The sequence below is a fragment of the Lolium rigidum genome, chromosome 7, assembly GCF_022539505.1.
Source record: "Lolium rigidum isolate FL_2022 chromosome 7, APGP_CSIRO_Lrig_0.1, whole genome shotgun sequence".
Classification (NCBI taxonomy): Eukaryota; Viridiplantae; Streptophyta; class Magnoliopsida; order Poales; family Poaceae; genus Lolium; species Lolium rigidum.
This window is the reverse complement of record NC_061514.1, coordinates 145,424,276-145,441,840: the sequence shown is the minus strand read 5'-3', so window position 1 is coordinate 145,441,840 and position 17,565 is coordinate 145,424,276. Positions and strand designations below refer to the sequence as shown.

Below are 17,565 nucleotides of genomic sequence, written 5' to 3'. Positions count from 1 at the left end.
GCGTGGGCTCGCCTGGCGGCCCGGACACAACGATTTCCCGCCTCCTACCCACGCCGAGCCGACTCCCGCCCCTCTAGATCGCCACCGTCGTCGTCGCAACCGCGCCCACGCTTGCAATAGACACCGCCGCCTGTCTAGGAACCGATGTCCATCGACACGGCTGCCACCCCCTCGACCGGCGGTCGTTGTTTCTCCCGGAACAGAGCTCGCCGCCACCGCGGCACAACCGCCCCGCCCGCAAGGTGTTCGTCCGATTTCCGCGATGGACAACGACGACGAGATGATGGTGCAGCTGTTCACGGAGGAGCAGAACGCTGAGGCTATCCGGCGGCAACGGCAACAGCTGATTCTGACGAGCATGTTGCGCGTTCGCCAGCCTTTCTCCGTCGTGCCTCATCGCGGAGGCTCAAAGTCAAGCAAGATGAGGAACATCAACCGGCATCTTCAAGCCGGCGAATGTCGCTTGACGCCGACTACTTCAACGACGACGCGACTCATTCGCCGAAGGAATTTTGGCGCCGGTTTAGGATGAAGAAGGAGCTGCTCTTGAAGATTGTCTACGGCGTCAGGGAGTACGACAAGTACTTCATGGCCAAGCAAGATTGCACATGTTTGTGGGGCTTCACCTTAATTCAAAAGTGTACTGCTGCAATGCACTGTCTTGCATACGGAGCAGAGTCGATATGTACAGAGACTCTCTATAGGTTTTGCCGAGCTATCATAGCGGTCTTTGCTAAAGACTATTTGAGAGCACTATTTGAGAGCACCAAAGAGAAGATGATACAGCTCAGATCCTGCAAAAGAATGCAGCAAGAGGGTTTTCTGTGATGCTCGGAAGCATTGACTGTATGCATTGGGGCTGGAAGAATTGCCCTTTTGCTTGGCAGGGGATCTAAAAGGGGCATACTGGTGAGTGCAGTGTCATTGAGGCGGTGGCAGACCATGACCTTTGATTTTGGCATGCGTTTTTTGCCATGGCAGGAACAAACAATGATATCAACGTGCTGCAGCGCTCTCTGGTGTTTGCCAGGCTAGCTGAGGGACAAGCTCCTGCTGTGAACTTTAAGGTAAACGGCCACGCATATAACAAGGGATACTATCTAGCTGATGGTATCTACTCGACGTATGCTACATTTGTGAAGACAATTCTCTCTCCATCAAACGAGATGGAAGTCTATTTTGCAACATGCCAGGAAGCAGCACAGAAGGATGTTGAGCATGCTTTTAGGGTGCTTCTGCAGTGTTTCGCCATTGTCAGGTACTCTACTCTCACTTGGTCTTCGTCTCAGATGTGGGAGGTGATGAAACCATGTGTGATCATGCACAACATGATCATTGAGAGCGAGCGCGACGAACCTGTGCAGGATGATCAACCATTTGATTATCAAGGGCCACTTGCTAAGGTAGAGCATGTACCCCAATAATTTGGCGCTTTTCTTTATATGCACAATGAAATTCGAGATGCAGGTGTTCATGTACAACTGAAGACGAATCTAGCTGCGCATTTGTGGGCGAGAAGAGGAGCCGCCAACAATGCATGATTTTATTTCTATTTGTTTGGTTATATAAATAATTTAAGTACTATTTGTTTGTTTGGTTGTATGAATAATTTAAGTACTATTTGCGTGATTGATTGTATGAATAATTAAAGTACTATTTGTTTGATTCATGAATAATTTAATTCTATTTGTGTGATTGTATGAATAAAATGTAATTGATATGTTGTTTCAAAATATTGTAAAAAGAAAAAAAATTGAAGGCCACCTTAGGGGAGACACCGGTGTAGGAACAACCTGTCCAAACAAAGAATACACTATCAACGCTCCCTATACAGCAGTACCGACCACGCTGCTGAAGACTATTTGTGGAACGTCGGTAGCCGTGAAGATGCTCTCAGCTTTCCGCCGGGCTTGTGGAGTTGTGGCAGATCGGAATATCGGATGCCGCAAAAAACTCTGCCGTTTTGGCGTGTCATCTGTCTAGCCCCGGAAACTGCTCGCTCAGGGTGCAAGCGGGAGTGGGCCGTCCGCGGCGCCGCGAATTTGGGCCCATTTAGATCCATATGCGAGCACCCGCGGAACAGCAAGAAAAAGAAGCGGCCTATGCAGGTTGGCCCGCGGTTGCCGCATCGCGCCGCACGTCGCAGCGAGCGAGCCTATACGATAAGGTAGGGTCTTCTCAGACTGGCGCGCCGCGCACACAGCGTATGTCTTGGGCCTGGCCCATGTACTCCCAACTGTTCCCTCTTTCCCTTCTCACTTATTGCTGCTTCTCTCCTTTTGTTTTCACGTATGGATGATGCGGTGCAGTCTGACTCGCTCCAACTTTGGGAGTACGGAGCTGCAACAGTAGATACATGGCTATTGCACCTACAGTTCTATACATGGCGCGCTCTGGCCGGATAGCTGCATAAAATACGTTTGGGTTGGAAAAACGTTCACGGGTCTCAAATTTAAACCATTTCGATTTTGAACATTTTTTTCAAGTTTGAACTTCTTGAGATTTGACTGTTCTCGAATTTCAACATTTTCAAATTTTAAATTTGTTTTATCTGAAAATATTCCTTTAATATTTTCGAATTTTAATATTTTTCAAATTTGAACATTTTTTCAGCTTTGAAGATTATTTGATTTGATTTTTTTCTTGAACAAATTCAAATTCTAAACAAATTAAAAATCTAAACAAATTTTAAAGTGCTAACGACTAAAAAACAATGATAACATACGAAAAAGTAAAATACGAAAAACAAAAAGGTAGGAAGCAAAAAGGCAAGGACCGAGTCGTTCGGAAAAAAGTTCATGGTTCTAAAGAATTTTCAAGGCCAAAAATATTATTTCACAATATTCAAAAGTATGTCCGATTTGAAAAATGTGGGCTCGATTTTAAAAAATGTTCACTCGGTTTTAAAGAAGTTCAAAAAATGTTTTGCGACATATTTATAAAGCATAGAAACTATACAAACATGTTGTAGAAACCTAGACTACTTGCTGCCCGACGGCCCGGCCCCGTTGTTGCGTCCCTCCCTCATCTGCTTCTACGCCGCCTGCCGTGCGGCCGCTAGGGCTCGGTGCGCCACCGCATCCTCTAGCAGCCACAGCCGTAGCCGCTCGTTCGCGGCGTCATCGACATTCTTGAGCGTCTCGAAGGAGTCGACTAACGCCCTCTGCTCCGCCGCCTTCTCCGCACCATGGTCATCAGAAGACCATGAGATGTCGAAGTCGTCGTCCTCTGCGGCTGCGGCGGCCGCCACCCTGTGGCGTTCCATCTCGACGTCGTCCGCTGCGGCTGCAGCCGCCCGCTCCTCCTCTGCTTCCTTCTTCGCGTCAGCCAGGAATTTGGCGTCCCTGACCGGGTCGAGGAGGTCGCCGGTGTTGTCATCATCGTCGAACTCCTCGTCGGAGCTCGAGGCCAGGGGCGGTTGAGGTGGAGGTGGAGGCGCGGCTGCCTGGCCGCGGCCGGCGCTGCTCATGGTGGCAAAGGTGGAGGTTGAGCGGCAGCGACGCTACGGTGGAGGTTGTGCGGCAGCTAGGGTTTAGTGTGGGAGGAGATGAGATGCGCGCGCCCCTGTTTATATAGGTCGGAGGCAAGCGCGCGTGTCATCATCATTACTTCGTGCGCAGAGGTAGACGACGGCCGCGAGCCACGCGAGGCATCGCCATTACGCGGCCGCAGACTGTCGACAACCTTATCACTATGCGTCGCTCCGCTGAAGCGTGTACCAGACGCATATTCGGCCTAGGTTTGCATCGCTGTCACTATGCGTCGTCCCGCTGAAGCGTATACCAGACACATTTTCGATCCGGTCGAACGGTCACCCGTTGGAGATGTCCTAAATCACCAGATTTTTATCTCACGAACTACAGTTTACAGCTGACCGGAAGATGTGCATGCTCCTCTCTTCTGGACATCAGTATTTGTAGTGCTAATGATTCAGCTTACGAACGGTAAGCGAGGGAAAAAAAAGGAACGGTAAACGAGCGAGCTAGGCTTGCGAGCGGCGAAGCTGCAAACGCTGCCATGCTACAGCGGCGCGCGCGGAGCCGCAAAACTCGCGGCTAAAACGCGGCTCATACGCGGCATACCGCCTAATCATTGCGGCATGTGCGGCGCGTACGCAGGCTCCTGCGGTGCGTCCCGCTTGCACCGTGTGTGCTCGCCAAACACCGAGGGAAAATACAGAGACGCTCGCCTCTGCAGCCCCCACCGCCGCCGTGCGCCGCCCTGCTCCCCAGCAATCGCCGCAGCCGCCCCGAGCGCGACGATACGTGCCACAGCCGCGCACCAACGCCGTCGCCACACGCCATCTCCGCCGCCCCGCGCGGGACGATCTCCTGACCGCGCTCGCGATTCGCCGGCTGTCCCCACCTCACCGTGGTCGCCCCATTGGCCCAGCCCACGTCTCGACTTGATCCGGCGCCGGCGGCGCGGCGTCGCCAGTGACGACGCGCGGCGCAGCCACCTTTGTGGAGGTACGGTCTCAACTCTCAACTGCCGAGACGATGGTCGACCCCCTGAGCATGGAGGCAAGGGACGAAAGATCGGAACGGCTCCACCACCGAGATGAGGCTTGCGCGTCTCCTACTCTGCCTACTCACGCTGCATGGTCTATGCCTTCGCTGTAATTTTGCAGATGGCTCTGTTTTTGTTGATTAATGCAGTGATTTGTCTTTGTTACTGCTTATCCTGGCGCTAATGTTTGATGCAGGTCATAGATGATGGCAATTGCGAACGATTGGTCCATCCTACACATATTGCACGCCTCCTTTGAGAATTAATAACCAACGCCAGTGTATCTTTTTCCAATTCTGCACTGTAACCTCTATTGGCTTCAGCAGCAACCACCATCTTGTAGAATTTTTTCAGAGACAGCTTCAGGTTGATCCAGGATTTTGCTAAAGATCTGTAGCCAGAGCTACCATTCAATTGTTTTTTTTTTTGTCATATGGGGCTACCTGCCCAAGAAACCACATGGAGGTATGTCCCTTTGGAAGCATATGTTTTGGTATACACCTAATTTATTTGGTGAAGAAAATGATTCTGGATAAATATGTGAAACTTACAAAGTATCTGCATATTACTCTCTTTTGGTACTTCAAGAAGGAAATACAAACCAGTTTGGTGGTGAAGTATCTAGATAATAACTCTCACATGGAGTTGTACTTGGTTCCAGGATAATCACTGGATATCTTTCTCTTTGGAGGGCCTGAAAAATGGGACAAAGTGGTTAATTTTGTGGAAACAATTGATGTTCTTGGCGAACCGAACATTTGAATTATTGGCTGTATTGTGGTGCAAATGTAGGTCGTTGGCTTGCTATGGAGGTAAGGCATTGGTTCCCTATCATTTATTCCCATTAGTTTTAAAGTTGCTTTTGACCACTTCATTTACTTTCTAACTTAAGAAAATATCTGAATTATTGGATGATATAATATGACGATATTTCCCAAAATACATATTCGTTGATAATTTTTTATGCCAGTGAACATCATTTTTCGCCATCATGGTCTCAGCGTGTTAAGTAGTTTGTTGTAATTATATACTGAAACCTGATTCTAGATTTACACATATGTGTAGTTGAAATATCCAGTGAAAGTAGTTCCTATTATTTACAATATCAGAATGAACTTTCGATAGCTTATATCATGGTTCCCGAGGATCTTTAGTATTGTTCATAATTTTTATGGCATGTAAAGTGACAATATCTTGGATACTGCCACTAATGGGTATGATAGCTTCCATGGGCGAACCGTGTGCACATAGGACATATATATGTATTTGTCTGCACATTTAGGTTGTTTTTTATTAAACCAGGAGCATGTGCTCCCAAGTTTCATGTGGAATTACCGTTTCCAACGGTGCTAAAATGACCGACAGAATTTTCGAAAACATCTTTAGCTAATATATAAAAAAATTGGAACCCAATGTTTGAAGCTGGAAAAGATAGCCCAAATTTCGTGGAGTAACAACCATGAACTACCACCGTACATGTTTCATTTTGATGGAAGTTTGTCTCATGGTTGTCGACAATATGATAAAAGGGAGTCTTTCTGCTGTGCAAGCATCAATGTGCTTGGAGCTTCCTTTGATTACATGGTTTATGCAGTATGACCTTATTTGTTTCTGTTTTGAGTTAACAATAGTTGCAATACATTCATTTTCTTATCTGTACTGCAAAATGTGTAATGTGATTGTCTTTTGTTTGGTGCAAGGTACACATTTGTCTTTTGTTTGCTAGGCTAAGTGTGCATTTGGACGAAGGAATTGATTCATGTAAGTTATATCATATTTTTTGCGATATCTACAAAGAGATATGGTTTCTCAACATGCTAGATTTTTATTTAACTAAATTTATATTAGTTAATACATGCATTGTAATGTGCAAATTTACTAGTGCCCTAAAAGCGCCGCGCGTTCCCAACATGGCTGGCAGTACTCGTCTGGCTCATATGTACAAATTATCAGCTATACGGGGCAGCATAATTACAGTTGTGTAGAAAACCGGTGTGCACTATCACTATCAGTATGTACTATGTACTGACTAGTAGCTAGCTAGCTAGGTTGGGCAAAAGCGCCTTAAAAATCGAAGCTGTGGCTGTTGAAATGGAACACGGCGCCGCTCTTCCCGCCACCTCGGTGAAGGTTCTGTGACCTGCACTCCCTGGCCACACTGGTCTGCAGCCCCGACGGCCCGCACACCAGCACGCCCACGTCCACCGCTGCGCCCCCGATCCGCTCCGCAAACGCCGCGAATTCCACTGCGACGAAGGATGCAAGAATCCAGACTTGATGTGAGTCGTGACACATCAACACATGCTGAAGATAGTTTCAGGCTAAGCAGGTTACCTTGGAACTTTGGACGGCACCCGTACCGCGTCGTTTGCAGGTCGGCGAGACTAGCCGTGGAGGCGGCGTCGGCGCCACCAACCCCGTTCCTTGTCCGTTCGGCACCGTCCAAGCTGGCGCCGGCGTCGGCTTCCCACCTGTCGTTCTGCATCCTCCGCTTCTCCGAGAGGTGCCAGAGGAGGACGACGAGCCCTCCAGGGAGGGCGACACCGGCGACCATGCACAGCAGGAGCAGGAGGCCCAGGTGCCACCAGGCGTGCACGTTGAAGCGCTTCACGTAGTACACCTGCACCAGCGCGTATGCAAGCACGGCGCCCAGGGTGGACGCGACGAAGTACATAGCTGCCCAGAAGTTGTCTCCGGTGCCTACCAGCCCGGACATGGCCGCCCCGTTCTTGACGAATATGCCGGGGATCTTCTGGTCACCCTCAACAATGCCGTCTTCCTGTAAAGTCAAATATTGCCATTACCATGGAATCATTCAAGAAAATTTCTGCCAAAAATACTCCTTTTCATGGATAAAATAGATAAGACAATAACTGGGTAAACGTTCTTACCAATGGAGGCTCGATTTCCTGTGTCACAAAGGCCTGGATGTTCAGATGCAACTTGTCAGAGACGGATGAGCTGATGGGCTGAGCATCAACGGCCGACAGGAGAGAAAGCTCCGTTGACTTCTTAACTGACCACAGGACAAGCACATTCCTCGGCTCGCATGGCATACCTTGCTCGACCCTGTGGATTATGTCACTCAAAATCGCCAGGAACGGCGATATGCCGATTCCTCCTGCCACCAGGATGAGATTTTCGTACCTGAAAAATGCAGGCACACAACACAAACAAATAAGTCTTGACATGAACTTTTCCTATCTGTTTCAAATCAATTTACTATGCACCAACTTACATCAGGTGGTAGGGTGATTCGTGCCCATATGGCCCTTCGATGGAGGCAGTTATGTGTTGTGACTGATCAGAGTCGCAGTCGCTCCTGGTCTTCTTCTCCTCGACATCGGTGATGATGCTCTTCAGCTTGTCAGTCCATGTGCCAAGAGCTTTTATGACGATCGAGATGTGGTACCTCCCATCCATGGGGCTGGAGGATACGCTGAACGGGTGCCACTGCAAGAAGGACAGCTCGCGCACTTGAACAAAGATGAAGCTGAGAGCATTGTACCGGAGACCTGCACAAACAAACGCACAATTGTGCAATGTGACAACTCACAACTGAACACAAAACGCTCATGAATATAATGCGACAAGTGCATAGTTTAAAATAGCGGGCTATTTCATTTAGCGGCGGCATTTTCAGCAGCTAAGAAAAACTATAGTGCAGCTATAGCGGGCTAATCCATTTAGCGTTTTTTAGAATCATAAAAACTTTCAGTCATATCTTTCCAAAAAAAAGGAAAATTATGAGTCAAACATGATTCCAGCGGCAATTCATTCAACTATTCAACGCAAACAAATATTAAATTATTCATCTCACAAATTTACCGAAATAGATTGAACAGAAATTCAGAAAATGGGAAATAAAAAGGAGAAGAGAAGACTAGCTTGGCTTTGAACATAAGGTGATAAGAGTTGCTCGAATTTTACTTGCTGGCTTTGAGAAGACTAGCTCCATAGTTCCACAGGGGCGGCAGGTGGCAGAAACGATGTCTACTTTGGCCCTGGATTGCCAGAACCTCAGGAAGCGGTCGAGCATGAATAGGAAGACGGAGCCGGCCGCGATGCTGAAAACGGAGTCGCCAACGTGGAGCACTAGGAACACGACGAAGACAACATAGAGCTGGTGGGTGTAGAAGAAGAGCTCGAAGAACCTCTGCCTTACTGGGTGAAGCGATGTCATCCACATCAGCAAACCAGCTGCCAAGCTGATCACACCTGCTAAGTTTGCCACTCCGATTTCCTTCCATCGGATCATCTATGAGGAAGGCCAAGCACATACCATTAATAGTGTCACCTAAGTTATTATAAAATAGAGAATACTTGTACCAGACAGACTACTCTACCTTGGGTCAAAATTTGCATATTTTGTTTAGTTCAAAAATAGTTGCCAGTCACATATCCCCTGTCTTTTATGTATGCAGATACTGATCGCTTATTTACCACAACAATACGAAGAAAACCACATGATATTGGAAATTGCAAATAATTACCTTCAACTTTCGTATCGGTTTATACAACCTCCGTTCCAATGAATACATATTTTAAAAAAAGTCATACTGTGTAAAAAGTTTGATCAAGTTTTACAATAAACTATTTACATAAAAAGTTTGATCAAGTTTGTTAGCACCTGCAGGCCTAACAAAGCTAGCTGCCTGTAGTCTCATGTATAGTCCCTTCTTTTTGTTTTCTCTCAGTTTTTGGTAGCCTTGCTACAACCCTGTATGCTCCCGCTTTCTCAGCGGTTTTGTCTAATATATAATGATGCACGCCTAGGCGTGTGTTCGAGAAAAAAAAAACTATTTACATGTACTACCTCCGTTTCAATGAATAAGGATTTTTTTTTTGAAAAGTCAAGCCACTTAAAGTTTGACAAAACTTTTAGAAGAATCTATCAACAACCATGATATTCTATCGATATCATATGAAAATATATTTCATGATGTCTAATGATATTGATTTTGTAGATTGCATATTAATGATTTGCTGTAGAAACTTGGTCAAGTTTGACATGATTTGACTTTCCAAAAATAATATAAGCCTTATTCATTGGAACGGAGGTAGTACAGTAAAAAAAATGTTTACATACATCATGAAATGTATTTTCATATGATATCTATATAATATTATAGTTTTTAATAGTTTTTTCTGAACGTTTGGTCAAAGTTTACTTATCTTGACTTCTTTTTCAAAAAAAAGCCTTATTTATTGGCACGGAGGGAGTACTTACTTCTTCAATTAGGCGCCCCGCAAAAGACCATGAGATCACATAGCACAAACCATGCAGTGTAAAGAGAGCCATTGTAAGATGCCCCAGCCAGACATGGTATCTAGTAGCATGCTCAAATGGAATATCGATGAGCCGGAGAAGAACTGAACCCCTTGAGACAGGCAGGAACAGGAAGCTCATGCAGAACAATCCAACTATCCCAAAACGAATACCCATTACAGATAGTATCAACTCACTGCAAAGCAAAACTTGAACTATCTTAGAACTGTGTTGAGTATCTGTTTTACAGTACTGCGGTCAATACTTAATAGTAACGCTCCCAATGAATTTTTTGACTCGTATCAGTAGATATTTGACATGTACAAGTTACTGAACTATATATGTGTATGTTTCCTTTTTGATTTCCAGGACAACTAAGTGATAACTCTGTAGATAACTATATATTTATCCTTCATCGTCCACACAAATCTTTTCTGAATGGCATAACTCTAGTTAAATTCAGTTACAGAGTACTAGTACTTCAGGCTCTACAGTGATAAATCATGCATTGACACTAACATGTAATTCTCACTATTTTAGCCTCAGTGATGGTATTAATATGGTAGCACTAAATATAAAGGCACTATTTATTTTTTCAGGCTCAATAACTGTAAATATGAAAAAATGATTTATTGATCAGTAGTACTGGCATGTGTGACATTCTTTACTAACAGGTTTCCTATATAAATCATACTACGACATACCAGCTTTTAGCCACCGGCACATGAAACGATGAGACGAAGCTCACGCTATCCAGCATATAGTAGGTCATCGAGAAGACAAGGTAAAGGATAAACAGGACAATCCCGATGAATTCAGCTGCGGAGACAACCCCAAACAGACCATCGACGAGAACAGGAAAAGTCCAGACACGGAAACTCAGTGATCTCAGCTTCTTCTTTCTGGTACCACAGAGAAGGTAAGTAAAGACAAGCTGTATGCAGCATGAAGTAGGGACCATTCTTATAGAAATCTTAGGAAAAAAAATATATTGTTATGTTCTGAACTTCAGTGGTGATTTAGAATTGAATCCGTTGTTCTGTTTTTCATACTACCAGAAATTCATAATGAGCAGACCTACTACTATCCATAGAATTCTAGATAACTGAATCAACAGGTACTCTGAGTTCTCTGTACTAGTGTTCAATGCCAGTTCTACATATCAATTCAGGAAAAGGAAAGCAGCAAATGGCTGCAGTAGTTTTTTTTCTTCCAGAATTTACATCTCCAAGGATGCTTACTCGAGGTGATCACCCGGAAAGGCGGAGATGTACACATAGGCTAGAGCTGCAACGATCAGAATCGGCGCGCTGAAGGCTAGAAAAACTCCGTCTGCGAGAACCAACAAATCGAAAGAGTATCAGTTCTAAACTACTTTCCCCTGCTTTCGACGGAAGAGCGAGAAGGGAGATGAAATTGTTCAAGGCCGCGTACCGGTGGTGCCGATCACAGACTGCTTGGTGCCCCCCGTCAACTGCCCCAACACCGCCTGCGCGGGCTTGGTGGGGTAGAAGAATATCCCGGCGGCCCAGGTGAGGAACACCGCCCACAACAGGAACTTGAGCACGGACCTGGCCAGGGATGGCATCAGAGCGTGGGAGCCCTTGGTCGCGGCGGCATTGCCGTTCTGGAGGAGAGGCTCCCGTTCCCGGGCCATGGTGGCAGGCAAGAGTGAAACCGTAGTGAATCGAGCGGGAGAAGACTAGCTGCGAATCTTTCTGTACTGGGACTTGCTCTTTTATACTACTAGCAGGGTGATGGCGATGTACTGCGATGGTGCACAGGAGACGCGAGCACCATGGATAAAAAAGAGTTGCATTTCTTTAGACGACTGTAGATAATATTGGGGCTAGTTGCTGCTCGTTATTAATGTCGACGGCGATGGATGGATCGAAGAGGGAACAGAAGTGGTATTGGCACAATCCAACTCCTGACTCATGTAGTATTGCCAATTGCAAGGTAGAACAGCAGTGAACCACACAGCTACCGTGAGCTTGATAAGACCCGTCCAATCAGAATGGATCGTACAGTAAGATTATCATAGGGATGGAGGCCGGGGCGTGTTTCAAAATCCGATCCACTTTTCTGTGGGCAACATTTACTGTTCTTTTTAGCAGATAACATTTACTTTTGGTGATATCTGTTGGATTTTATGGGTCACATCTCATTTCATCTATCAAACCCTGAAAAATCTCAAAAACCCATTTATGACTTACATGATACGAAATAGTATATACCAGTGGGGGGAAGAGCTGGGCCTTTTTTTATATAAATGTTGCTCTTCTACCATCCAATTGGTGATTGAGAAGAGAAGTGGCTCACCCGCACTTCTTCGCACCTCACCCGGAACAAGTGTCACCTCACGTAAATCGAGTTTGAGATAGAATGTGTTTTCGTGGATGACTTCCACAGCGTGGAGCTTGTGTTCTGTGTCTGTCATTGCCAAGTTCCTCATGACCCAGCGCAAGACTGCGTCCCATTTAATCACCATGGCCGACAAAGACAATGGTGCTTATAGCACAGCAGTGGTGGTCATTCCCGGCCATGTAGTAGTGTTTTACCCTATGTGCAACTATGCTAGACATGTCTAGTATTGGAAATAGGACTTAGAGGCAATCATGAGATATTGATATTTTCAAAAGTATTTGTAAGTAATCATATTGTCCTTGTACATCTATATGTTGTATATGTTGAATGTTCCAATGGTCCCTAGTCGATAAGGTTATGGAGACTCACATCCTTGACTAGTGTACCACTCGATTAATGAGTATGTTTCATGAGTCATGTGCATGGTGATGCTAATTCAATTGTACTAGCTCCGGTAACAGAGTTTACCAAGTCGGACAGACCCACTTTGAGGCTCAATGAGCTATTGTCATTTGTTAGTCCCAAATACAATTGCGATGTCTTCAGACATAGGTCACGGTAGGGGTTTGTTGAGAAGCAAGCTGGTTGCCGTTGACCAAGGGAATTGCCCCTCCACCCTATAAGATTCTGTAGGCCCCCCGAGTAATTTGATTTATTTATTTTTTGCGGAGAATTATAATTTTATTCGAGTTGAAAGTTCGTGTGTGCATAGTTGAAACCTGCAGATGGCCTAGTTGAAATTTGTATTCACGGGATATTAATATACAGAATGACCCATAACACCGGCCGCCGTGAGTTCACCGGCTACATGGCTGACAGTACACGTCTAGCTCATCCGTATATCGGCTATAAGCGGCAGCATAATTACAGTTGTGTAGAGAATTGGTGAGCACTATCGGTATGTGCTATGTACTCACCAGTAGCTAGCTTGGTTGAGGTCCGGGCGTTCGGCTAGAGCGCCTTACAGCTACAGGTCGAAGCTGTGGCTGTTGAAATGGAACACGGCCCTGCTCTTCCCGCCGCCTCCGCGAACGCCATGAATTCCGCTGCGACGACGACCCGGCACAGACAGAACCCATCACCCACATGACAGATCAACAAACAGATGCAGAAGATAGTTTCATGCTAACCTAGCTAAGTACGTTACCTTGGAACTTTGGCCGGCACCCATACCGCGTCGTCCGCAGGGCGGCGACGCTGGCTTCCGAGGCGGTGTCTGCGCCAGCGGCTCCGTTCGTTGTCTGTTCGCCCTCGGCACCGTCCTTGACAGTGATGGCGTCGGTGTCCCACCTGTTGTCCTGCACCCTCCACTTCTCCGAGAGGTGCCAGAGGAGGACGACGAGCCCTCCGGGGAGGGCGACGCCAGCGGCCATGCACAGCAGGAGCAGGAGTCCCAGCTGCCACCAGGCGTACACGTTGAAGCGTTTCACGTAGTACACTTGCACCAGAGCATATGCCAGGACAGAGCCCAGGGTGGATGCCGCGAAGTACATGGCCGCCCAGAAGTTGTCCCCGGTGCCGACCAGCCCGGACATGGCCGCCCCGTTCTTGATAAATATGCTGGGAATCTTCTGGTCACACTCAAGAATGCCGTCTTCCTGTAAAGTCATATTGCCATTGCTAAGGAATCATGGAAGTGAACCAACCAAATGTTGTTGCCCTTGCCAACGGAAGCATACAGCTGCTTTTGATGGAAAAAAGACAATAACTGGATGTCTTGATGATCAACAGTGAAGTCGATGTCCTTACCAACGGAGGCTCAGATTCTTGAGTGACAAATGCCTGGATGTCTAGATGCAATTTTTCCGAGACTGATGAGCTGATGGACTGAGCATCGACGGCAGAGAGGAGAGAAAGCTCTGTCGATTTCTTAACTGACCACAGGACCAGCACATTCTTGGGCGCGCATGGCATACCTTGCTCGATCCTGTGGATTATGTCGCTCAAAATTGCTAAGAATGGTGATATGCCAATGCCTCCTGCCACCAGGATGAGATTTTCGTACCTTAAAAGGCAGGCACACAATGACACAACACAACACAACCAAATTAGCCTTGACTTGAAGTTTCCTATTGGTGTCAAACCAATTTACTATGCACACCGTCACGGCAGACTGAAAAACTTACATCAGGTGGTAGGGTGATTCGTGACCATACGGCCCTTCGATGGAGGCGGTAATGCGACCGGTATGTGACTGATCGGTGTCGCTTCTGGTCTTATTCTCCTCGACATCAGTGATGATGCTCTTCAGCTTGTCGGTCCATGTGCCAAGAACTTTTATGAGGATCGACATGTGGTACCTCCCATCCATGGGGCTGGAGGACACACTGAACGGGTGCCACTGCAAGAACGACAGCTCACGCACTTGAACAAAGATGAAGCTGAGAGCACTGTACCGGAGACCTGCACAAACCAACAGACAACTGTGCCCTGTGACAAACTAACAACAAAACACAAAACACTGATGAACATGAGGTGCTCGAAATTTTACTTGCTGGCTTTGAGAAGACTAGCTCCACAGTTCCGCAGGGGCGGCAGTCGGCAGAAACAATGTCGACTTTAGCCCTCGATTGCCAGAACCGCAGGAAGCGGTCGAGCATGAACAAGAAGACGGCGCCAGCCACAATGCTGAATACGAAGTCGCCGACATGGAGTACCAAGAACACGATGAAGACCACGTAGAGCTGGTGGGTGTAGAAGAAGAGCTCGAAGAACCTCTTTCGTACCAGGTGAAGTGATGTCGCCCACATCAGCAAACCAGCCACCAAGCTGATCACACCGGCTAAGTGTGCCACTCCGATTTCCTTCCATTGGATAATCTATCAAGAAGGTGAAGTACTACCATTAATAGAGCCTGCCTGAGTTCTCAGTTAAAGAACACTTGTAATTAACAGACTACTTTGCCCTCAGTCCAAATTTGCATACATTTTCGAGTCACAAAACAGTTTGTAATCAGATATTCCGTGTCTATGATTTTAAGCAGATTCTGGTTGCTTATTTGCAGTAACAATATGAAAATGAATTACATATAAGGAAATTTGCACCAGGAAATAATCACTCTAAATTGTTCTAATCCTCGAGTAATTCGTTTGGCACTTACTTGCTTAAGTAGGCGCCCCTCGAGGAACCATTTGATCAGATAACACAGGCCGTGCAGTGTAAACAGAGACATTGTGAGATGCCCCAACCAGACATGGTATCTAGTAGCATGCTCAAACGGAATGTCGATAAGCCGGAGAAGAACTGAACCCCTCGAGACAGGCAGGAACAGGAAGGTCATGCAAAACAACCCAACTGATCCAAAACGAGCGCCAATTTTACCCAGTATTTTCTCACTACAAGGCAAAATTTACGCTGTCTTAGAACTATGTTGACATGGCGTACTTATTCGCAAAAAAATCAAAACAAGGCCTACTTGTTTCAGCGGTATCATCAGTCTCACTAGTAACATGGCAACTGAACATTTTGGTTCTGTTATAGGATAACAAGATATCATCACATTTTATTTTTTTTGCGAACCAAGATATCATCACAATTTATATAAATATTAGATTTCACGTGCCTATAAAGATCATTATATAAAGTTACTGAACTAGACATGTCTACGTTTCATTTTAATTTTTAGGCCAGCTAAGTGATAATTCTGCAAATGACTATGCATATTCATCCAGCATCCACATCAGTTTTCCTGAACATCATTACTTCCAATACACTCAACTACAAAATATTTCAGGCTTAATCATGTATTGACACTGAAAAGTATACCGTAATCATTACTTTAGCCTCAGTTATGACAATAATATAGCACCACTAAATACAAGTTTAGCTATATTTAGTTTTTCATGCTCAGACAAAAATATCAAGAGGACTTCCTGGTCAGTTGGCATGTCTAACATATTTTGGCTAAAATGTTTCCTTAAAAACACAGCATACCTGCTAATAGTGGGCGGCAAGTCAGATTTTGAGACGAGGCTCACGCTCTCCACAACATAATATGTCATCGAGAAGACAACATAAACGATGAACAGGACAATCCCGATAAATTCAACAGCAGAGACAACCCCGAACGGGCCATCCACAAGAAGAGGAAAAGTCCAGAGGCGGAAACTCAGTGACCTCAGCTTCTTCTTTCTGATACAAAAGAGCAGGTGGTTAATTAATTAGAGATGAGCTACGTGCAGCATGAAGCGTGCCACTCTAGTCTTATGGTGGTTTAGAATTTTTATAGTTCATCGTACTGGTCTTCATTTTAAAATTGGTAACCTGTTTAACTGTTATAGTTCTGCAATAACACCTTAAGAAAATCGGACCGCAACTGCGAAGGCTTTGCTAAAATATCCCAGAGAATCATGTGCTCGAATAAAAAACTACTACAGTATAACCTGAATTTTCAGTGCCAGCAGTACTCCATCAATTCAGGGAAAGCGAAAGGGCTCATCAGAGTCAACCCTAAATTAAATGGATTGGAACCATATTGCCGAAAAATGATCGGAATTCACAAAACGAGAGATACTTACTCGACATGATCGCGAGGGAAGGCGCAGATGTACACATAGGCTAGACCTGCAACGATCAGAATCGGCGCGCTGAACACAAGGAAAACGGTCCCTGAAAGAACCAAGAAAGGGAAAGGGGAAATCAAGAACATAATTACGAACATCCCCTACTTCAGAGCGATCAATTCCTGCTCCTACTTTCCCCTGATTTCGTCGGAAGAGCGAGACGAGAGCAGAAATTCTTGTAGGCTGCGTACCGGTGACGCCGAAGATGGACTGCTTGGTGAGGGCCGCCCACTCGCTGAAGGCCGCCTGCGCTGGCTTGGTGGGGTAGAGGAAGATCCCCGCGGCCCAGCTGAGGAACACCGCCCACATGAGGAACTTGAGCACGGACCTCGCGAGCGACGGCAGGAGAGCGGGCGAGCCCTTGGTCGCGGCCGCATTACCGGTGCCGCCGTTGAGGAGCGGCTCCCGTTCCTGGGTCATGGTGCCGGCAAGACCGCAAGAGGGTGAACCGGTAAAGCAATAACCCCGCGGGAGAAGTCTGGCTGAGGTTCTTCTGTGCCGGGACTTGCTGATTTATAGTCCGGTTCAGAACTAGAGGTACGAGGCTCCGAGGCGGTCAATGTCGCCGGTAATGGCGACGTACCGCAATTATTGGGAAGGGAGGGTGCACAGGCGACGTAGCTACTCTTACTAGTTGCTGGTCGTCGTTAATGGCGATGGCGATGGCGATGGCCGATGGATAGGGCCGTGGAGGCGTGGAGGGTGAAACGAAGGCGTCATTCGAGGAATGTCGTGTTTTTTGCATGGCTTGCTGCTATAGGGAAGTGCTTAACCCCAGATAACTTGCTGATTCCCATACGTTCGCTATGTCAAAGGCAACATGGCCGTTGTACCTGCTTTGCCTTTTCGATGCAGGTC

General features: G+C 46.4%; 2 protein-coding genes across 4 annotated transcripts; both read right to left on the bottom strand.

Moving 5' to 3' along the window:
- Positions 1–6,311: 6,311 nt before the first annotated feature.
- LOC124675205 (ferric reduction oxidase 7, chloroplastic-like) lies at positions 6,312–11,474 on the bottom strand. 3 transcript variants are annotated; one of them, XM_047211273.1, is made up of 9 exons: positions 11,213–11,474; positions 11,020–11,110; positions 10,483–10,680; positions 9,740–9,974; positions 8,440–8,767; positions 7,748–8,024; positions 7,401–7,656; positions 6,844–7,288; positions 6,312–6,755 (listed from the first exon to the last, which is right to left on the bottom strand). In XM_047211273.1, exons 1-9 carry the CDS (start codon positions 11,433–11,435, stop codon positions 6,574–6,576), a joined length of 2,235 nt encoding a protein of 744 aa, XP_047067229.1. In that variant the 5' UTR covers positions 11,436–11,474; the 3' UTR covers positions 6,312–6,573. The 3 variants fall into 3 exon arrangements, with proteins under 3 accessions (XP_047067229.1, XP_047067228.1, XP_047067230.1); XM_047211272.1 differs by having other exon boundaries at positions 6,312–7,288; XM_047211274.1 differs by lacking the exon at positions 10,483–10,680 and having other exon boundaries at positions 6,312–7,288.
- A 1,380-nt stretch (positions 11,475–12,854) lies between these two features.
- Positions 12,855–17,167, bottom strand: LOC124675206 (ferric reduction oxidase 7, chloroplastic-like). Its single transcript, XM_047211275.1, has 9 exons — positions 16,899–17,167; positions 16,663–16,753; positions 16,079–16,276; positions 15,246–15,480; positions 14,637–14,964; positions 14,272–14,548; positions 13,895–14,150; positions 13,293–13,743; positions 12,855–13,191 (listed from the first exon to the last, which is right to left on the bottom strand). Exons 1-9 carry the CDS (start codon positions 17,125–17,127, stop codon positions 13,097–13,099), a joined length of 2,160 nt encoding a protein of 719 aa, XP_047067231.1. The 5' UTR covers positions 17,128–17,167; the 3' UTR covers positions 12,855–13,096.
- Positions 17,168–17,565: the final 398 nt, after the last annotated feature.